The sequence below is a fragment of the Rhinolophus ferrumequinum genome, chromosome 5 (genome assembly GCF_004115265.2).
Source record: "Rhinolophus ferrumequinum isolate MPI-CBG mRhiFer1 chromosome 5, mRhiFer1_v1.p, whole genome shotgun sequence".
NCBI classification, from domain to species: Eukaryota; Metazoa; Chordata; class Mammalia; order Chiroptera; family Rhinolophidae; genus Rhinolophus; species Rhinolophus ferrumequinum.
The window spans coordinates 31,097,927-31,105,771 of NC_046288.1; the positions used below are offsets into that span (position 1 = coordinate 31,097,927).

A 7,845-nucleotide genomic window follows, 5' to 3' on the forward strand; every position below is an offset into this window, starting at 1 on the left:
TCAGAGGGCTCCATAAAACCTTCCACCCGTCAGTCTAGGAGGATAAGAGCAAGATACTGTTAACAAGTGCAGGAGATGGCTTTTGGTGGCGTTTCAATATCTGTCTATATCTTATTCAATGGTAGGTAATTTCTTTTTGTTTTGTTAATTCTGTATCAGTGTAAAATGTGAATAGGATTTGTTTTCTCTGAATTAGTGAGAAGTTGGCTTTTAACAGCTGTTCTTCATGACAAAGATTAGAGCAAGGAATCTTAATTAATTTAGTTTCTTATGTAATGTATGTTCTTCTCCTAATATATTTTGACACCTCTTTTTTTGAGACCTTTAAATGTTTGCTTCATAAAACCAAAGAAGGGTTAATTACATTTTAACTACTATTCAATAGCATCCCTGTGATTGAATCAGTATATAAGTGTATTTACTTTCTCTTAAATATTAATGTGTTTCTATTTTCTATAATTATAATATAGTCAGTGGACTTAGTATGGATGGAAAACTGTCAGGAAATTGCCCCAGTCAGATTATGGATCTCAAACATAGATGAATTAAAACTAGAACATAAGTGGGAACAAATAGAATAACGTTCAATCTGTTGCTTGTACATAGAAGGAGGCTCACCTGCTAAAGATGCTTTTTCCCCCCATTCATACAGCAATGGCAGCACTGACTGAAGAGGTGGCCATGAATGTAACACCCACAATAACTCAGCAAAGTAACTGGACAGATAACAAAATAGAAGGTATTTTCTTGGCACTTTTGTGTTTCAAGTGACTTCTTTTTGAGAGAAATTTGGATTGTGATAAAAATAACACTGGAAAATTGTAAATATGTATTTTATTATTAGATAACCAACTCTTAGCATGATGCTGTTAAATGGAAGTGACAGGTAGATGTCAGCAAATAATTGCCTTTTAAAAAAGAGGAAGTGAAGCAAATGAGAGAAAGAAAAGTTGTCTTCAGTTACTGTCCTGAATGTGAAACATGACACAATTTCTGCTCGATTCCTGTGTGATTCCCAATAACCCATGTGTGTCCAGAGACAGTTTGTCACCATTTGGCATTCTATTTTGATCTGTGACTATGAGCTTTGCAACCAAAGAAATTATGGCTACAAGATGAAACCGTAATTCACGTCCCCTCGTCTTTGGAAACATCTTTTTTCTTGTTTGTTTTAGGGAGGCTTTTGTTGTGGTGGTAACATAGGCTATATTTCCTCAGCACTTCTACCTAATTTTGTTGTTGATGATGATGATAGGTTTTCTTTCTTATTTTATTATTACTATTAGAATAGCGTCTGGCTGCGGTCGAGCATCAGCATTTTTTCAAACCTGTTTGAACTCTTAGAGGTGAACTTGGAAAGCTTGTTCCTTGCCAAGATCTGGGTACTGGGTGGTTATGATTCTGACACAAATCACATACTGCCCTCTACTGTGGAGATCAGTGATGTGACATAGGACAGAGGAAACCATATGTTGCTCTCAGAGCCAGGCAAATAAAAGATCGAGTCAAATATTTTGCTTCTGAATATGAAAGATAGTAATATTTAAGTATTCTTCATTTTACCAATAATTTTAAATTTAAAAAAATTACTTAAAATATTTTTGCCCATTTGAGTTTTTGAATATCTACCAATTTGCAAAACAAAATCAGTGTGGGTTTTAGAATAATTTTTACAACTTTGTCTTCTGAGACTTTGAGCAAAGAGAAATACTTTCGTTAGAAGATCATACTGCAGAAAATTAAACTCTGGTTTCTCTCAGTGACTGAGTTCATAACACTATGCCCAGAACCACTTTTTTTCTTCCTTAATAGGGAACTGCAAGTAAAATTCTCCAAGTTACAGGTAACAATGATGTAAAAAAGCAATTGAATGTATGGTCTCTATAGTTTTCCTTTGCTTTCTTGATGAGGAACTTTCAAGGGTTTTTCCTTGCTTTTTATTTATTGCTATTTATTTACTTAAAAATCTGAATTCAGTATCTCAGGACATTCTTTTTATAAATGTCCTTCTTCTTAGAGGAAAGATGAATCTCTCTACTATATGCTTCTTCTTAGAGGAAAGAAGAATCTCTCTATTCTTCTTTTCAGAGGAAAGATGAATCTCTCTAGTATACGCTTTCTTTGGAAATGTCTTCTTTTGGTTCTCACGTTTTCTAGCAAATCTTGGTTCAGGCTTGATTAATTGAATTTTAGTTTTGAAGTAGGAAGAACCTACTTCAACAACCAAATTCTCACTACTTTACAATTAATTATTAGAATGAGAAATTAGATTCACTACTATACCCCATTCAACAAAATGAATGTGAATTTTAATGTAATATTGTGTATTCTCAACCAAAAGGAAGTTATATAACAGAGGATCTTGTTGGTGTCTTAGTACCTAAAAAGTTAGTATTTTCAACATAAAAACACATGGCTTTTTAGATCTGAACAAATAAGTAGGAGTCTCTTCATCTACTTAGTAGGGCAAATATGGTGTAACATAACTAAGGATGAGGAGATATTCATAACATGTTTACTCATAACAATGACAAAATAAACTCCCACTAATTCTGCTTGAGAAAAATTTAAGAATCAGCAATTAAAGTATACCAAAAAGGACCCAGTTACAGTCCTACCTGTGTCATTCCCACTACCATGTTTCCCCCAAAATAAGACTTAGCTGGACCACCAGCTCAAATGTGTCTTTTGGAGCAAAATTTAATATAAGACCTGGTATTATATTATGTTATGTTATATTATATTATATGTTATTATATAAGACCCGGTCTTATATTAAAATAAGACCGAGTCTTATATTAATTTTTGCTCCAAAAGATACATTACAGCTGATGGTCTGGCTAAGTCTTATTTTAAGGGAAACACGGTACATAAACCCCAAGGATGATATAAATATATGTCTTTCATACATTAGGGAATGAAGAGTAAGCATCCTGAAATATATACATTTTGCCACAACACAGCTTCCCAAAGGGAAGCTTCCCATAAAGAGGCTTCTGGACACTTGACCATTAAAGTTCTGCCAAGTATGGTCACTTACGTAGTATCAGAGCTAGATATCAAAACTCAGGTTTTTAAATTCCAACTCCAAGACTTTTCCCTTTATTTCATAAAGTCTCTTAACTGAGTAAAATTCCTAATTAATATTTGAAGGTATTGTCTTAACTATGTTAAGCCTGAGCCATATGTTGTTTCTGGCTTCTCGTATAGGTCATAACAATACCTCTTTTGAAATGAGTTAGGGAAATGTTCCTTTTTTAATTAGCTACTCGTGGTGTCCATATAAAAGGAAGGAGGAATTCTCATCTCACTCTCCTCTGGGAGAAGAAAAGAAAAATCAAGTTCATTACCTAGCAATTATAAATCCCAAACTCCCTAAGCACTGACTTCGCATGTATAAAGGGGAGAATGAAAAAACCATGAGATCTTTTAACTTACCAGCATTGAAGCGTACATTTGGGAAGCCTTGCTCAAGATAACATGCTAAGACCACAATCAATGCTGCCACCTTTTGGCAAACTTGTATCAATACCTTATTATGTAGCTTCCAAAGAATGGAACAATCAATCAATTTACCTCCACCCCTTAATTAATTAATGAGCAGTCTAGATATATTAACCCTTGTGAATAACCTGCCAAGGGAATCAATCAATAGTTCAATGCACACAGCACCTAAAGAACATTCTTAAATTAAAGGTCTCTTTACACATGTTACAAACCTACTATAAAAATGTATCTATTTATATTGTTTCTCCTTTTCCTAGCTGACTACACAGAAGGACCAATAGCCTTGAAGTTCTCACATCCTTGCGTGGAAGACCACCACAGTTACTGCATCAATGGTGTTTGTGCTTTCCACCATGAGTTGAAGAAAGCCATCTGCAGGTAATGGAAAAGAACTCTCAAAGTCCTAGAGACGGGAGAAGGTGAATTTATGCCTGTGGTGTTTCACAGTGTATTTCCACACACCTTTTATGGAGCAAAAAGGGTACATGACCTGAACATGACTCACGAATCCTCTTTGCATTTGAATATCTGTGGAGTCTTTTTCTAAGCTGCCTAATCCTCATTACTCAACAATATGGTTCCCAGGTTAGCGGCATCTGTGTAACCTGGGAACTTGATAGAAATGCAGAAGCGTGTGTTCCACCTCAAAACTACTGAATTCATATCAGCATTTTAACAACATGCAGAGATGATTCCGAGTTTTCATGGGGTTGATTATAGAATGAACTGAGACAAACAGGAACATAAAGTTCTAGAGCAACTAAAATACTATTTTTATGATCATTGATTTGCTCGGTATCCTCCTATGAAAGACTGAGTTAATAATTTTCTGGATCAATGCATGGTACGTACTACTTTTCTCTTCTACCAGTGAGGAAATTTGCACTGATATGGGGACTTAATGAAATTATTATTGTAAAATACATAGCTTCTTCAATACCTGTAACAGATTGGCTTTCATTTGGTATTTGCCTCTTTAATTTAAATGACATATTTTCCATTGAAATTTTTTCATTATTTAAAATTGGTCATTTCTTTGTATTTCTATCATAATGACTTTTAAAATTATGCATTCTTTTCTTTTTGTGAAGGTGTTTTACTGGTTATACTGGAGAAAGGTGTGAGCATTTGACCTTAACTTCATATGCTGTGGATTCTCATGAAAAATACATCGCAATTGGGATTGGTGTTGGATTATTATTAAGTGGTTTTCTTTCTATTTTTTACTGCTACATAAGAAAGAGGTATGAAATAAAACAAAATATGAAGTCACTGGGCACTCATTCACTTGACAAATATTTACTGAGCTCCTACAATGTACCAGGCATTGACATGTATAACTTTTTAGGAAAAATACAGCTGTAAATCTGGCAATTTCCTACATATTTGTTTTGATGCTTTTTCTCAGACAAGTGGTAAAAATTTACCTGCAGTTGTAATAGGATAGTTCCAATTTACAAGTTCCCTCCATCCACATCTCTGGGTGCCTACATCAAAGTTATAAATGAGGGACAGAGTAGACCCCACAAAGGTAGAGATTAAGTGTGTCTTATTGACAAGTATATGTTCAGTGCCAGATATCACAGTTCAGTGCCTGGCACACAATAGACACTCAGTAAATATTTGTTGAATGAAGAAATCAGGAAATTAGTATTAAATGAATGAAAGTGTATGACAAACAAAGACCATTTACTTGCCAGACATCAATTGAGGGTATATTCAGGAGATATTATCTACTACTAACAGCCTAAGAAGATAAGCTTGATCCACTAAGTATAAATTACTTATGTATTAATTCTTATTTCTGGCATATCCACACTGGTAATTTTTTTCCTTAAGTCCATGTAATTAGGGAAAATCAAGATAATAATGTGACATAAAAAGAGAAAAGTATAAATACATTTCCCTTGCTGTACTCTATTAACCAAGTTGTCCTTTTAAAAATGACTAAGACTGTACAAAATATGACAAATTTTCACATGCTTACTACCAGTATGTTGGACCACTGCTGCATCGATCTAACCTCAAACATGCTGCTTTCATGGTGTCTATAAGAATGTCATATCAACTATTAGGATGAGATCAGTGTTATGGAACCTTAATAATCACATCTTAGAATAAAATCTGTTATATCAATTGTAAATCACTTAATATAAAATCTGTTATATCAATTGATATTATTATATCAATTGCCTAAGAGACCAGAAACAAACAAACAAAAAAGATGTAGACCTTTTAATGTTAACAAGACAGCAGCTGCCTGAGGTCAGTTTCCTTAGAAGCAGAAGCTAAAATTGGGATTCTTGTGCAAGTGATTGGTCAAGGGACACCCTAAGGTGAAACCTACAATGAAGGAAGGAAAGCTAGAGCAGAGGAAGAAAAGCAAAGATGTGGCATTAGCTGAAGTCTAGCCTGAGCCTGGTTCCACAGGGAGATCTCAAACTTGGATGGCATTATAGACCTATCCCAAGATAGTGAGGGATCTTGGCTTTAATATCCTATGTCATCAAGCATGGATGGTGCTCCTGGTGGGGTAGGAGGCAGGGGCCAAGAATCTCCCTGAAATCTTCTGGCAAAATGAGCTGTTGGCCAAGGGCAATATTTTGGAGAAGGACGCTGGGGATGAATCTACCAGTGGGTAAAGGGGACCTGGGTGGCGCACCAACGGCAACTGCTATAGCATAGCGTTTATATCATCTTCAACAAGCTATACATACAGCAAATTCATATGGAAATCAATGCTCTGTTTTAGGTGTCTAAAACTGAAATCACCTTACAACATCTGTTCCGGTGGAAGTCCACTGTGAGGCCTTTGAACGAAATTTTCATGAGGTTTTGTAAAAATCAGTCGGCCCACAATTGAAACTTTCAAATGAAACAACAAAACTTCCCAAGCTGACTAGACTTGTTAAATAATGGAAGCTGGGATCATGATGAAATGAGAGAACACATTTCAACACTGGTCTTTAAACTTTGCCTTCACTGGGGTGCCATGGGAGCCAATGGAACAATCTTACAGCGACAGAAGTTCATAATACTACTCTGGATCTGTTGCTCTTGTTGTGTGATTATTGTTCTCACCACAGAGAGACTGAATTTCGTACTTCTGACCATGTCAGACGTGAGTTTTCACAGGAATAATTATCAACCTTGCAGCAAGCCAAAGCAATGTTATGCTTGGGTTCTTCGTGTACTCACTACCAGTATTTTGGACCACTGCTCTATGGATCTAACCTCAAACCGGCTGCTTTCATGGTGGCTATAAGCACGTGATTTCAACGATTAGGATGATATCAGTGTTATGGCCCCTTCAGTGAACCAAACATGTGCCTGGAGTCTAAGCCAGGGACAAGGAAATGGGATATCCAAAGCAGACATACATCATACTCAGCTTGTGACAACACTGTGGAGCTTTTACCTGTGAAATATGGAATAAGCTAAATGTTTCTGATGACTGAAAGCTATCTGGATATGGAGCCCTGAGTTGGCAAAACATTTCTGTTTCTGAATGGATTATAAAATGTTGTGTTGGATCCACTGGTCTCCTAATGCTTATATGTGCACCACTTCCTTCTATTGTTAGTGGAATTACCTGGTGACTATCCATTTGGACTGAAATTCTACTATAAAATTCTACAATTGGCCCTGAAAGAGAAACTGAAGAATGAGACACAGGAATTTTTTCAGCATGTGGAAACTTTTCAGCATGTGGAAACTTTCTTTACCATTTCTGTATACTTGATAGCAGATTTGCACATAGAGAGAGAAAATGGAACAATCATAGAAATAACTATTTGGGAATTAGGTTCCTTCCTCTTTAACCATATTTCTTCTATGTAATTAGAATAATCTTGGGCAGGACCCTTAATTTCTTTGGGCTTTGGCTTCTATTTCTACAAGGCCCTTCCTTCTAGCTCTATTTGACAGTGGGAGAAGAAAGAAATTTTTTCATATCTGTGCTGCAAGTGGGATTATTCTTAACCTCACCTCTAAACCCATAACACACCACTGGCTATCATCTTAGGTGTATATTTTCGTGTTTGTTTTATAAAATCATAATTTAAGAATTTGTTTTTAAAGCAAGTAAAACAAGATTTAAAAATGATATCAATGATTTTTCTTTTAGATTCCATCTAAAACTCTGGACATTTTTTTCCATTGTGATGCAGATAAGCAAAATAATTTTGACCATGAGATGTATTAAAAGAGAATCAAATGTGAATATTCTTACAATGGTAGCTTAGTAACAAGCCTTTCGCTTATATTAAGTTATAGCTTTTTATTCACTCCAAAACAAAACTATGTTCTGCTTTCCTTCGAGTAGAAGGTATTTCGCTT

At 35.4% G+C, this 7,845-nt stretch overlaps 1 protein-coding gene across 1 annotated transcript; it reads left to right on the plus strand.

The window, feature by feature from the left end:
* Window positions 1-657: 657 nt before the first annotated feature.
* EPGN (epithelial mitogen) lies at window positions 658-7,513 on the plus strand. The gene is made up of 4 exons (XM_033106425.1): window positions 658-739; window positions 3,765-3,885; window positions 4,599-4,751; window positions 6,260-7,513. The coding sequence occupies exons 1-4, from the start codon at window positions 682-684 to the stop codon at window positions 6,312-6,314; spliced, it is 387 nt and encodes a 128-aa protein (XP_032962316.1). The 5' UTR covers window positions 658-681; the 3' UTR covers window positions 6,315-7,513.
* Window positions 7,514-7,845: the final 332 nt, after the last annotated feature.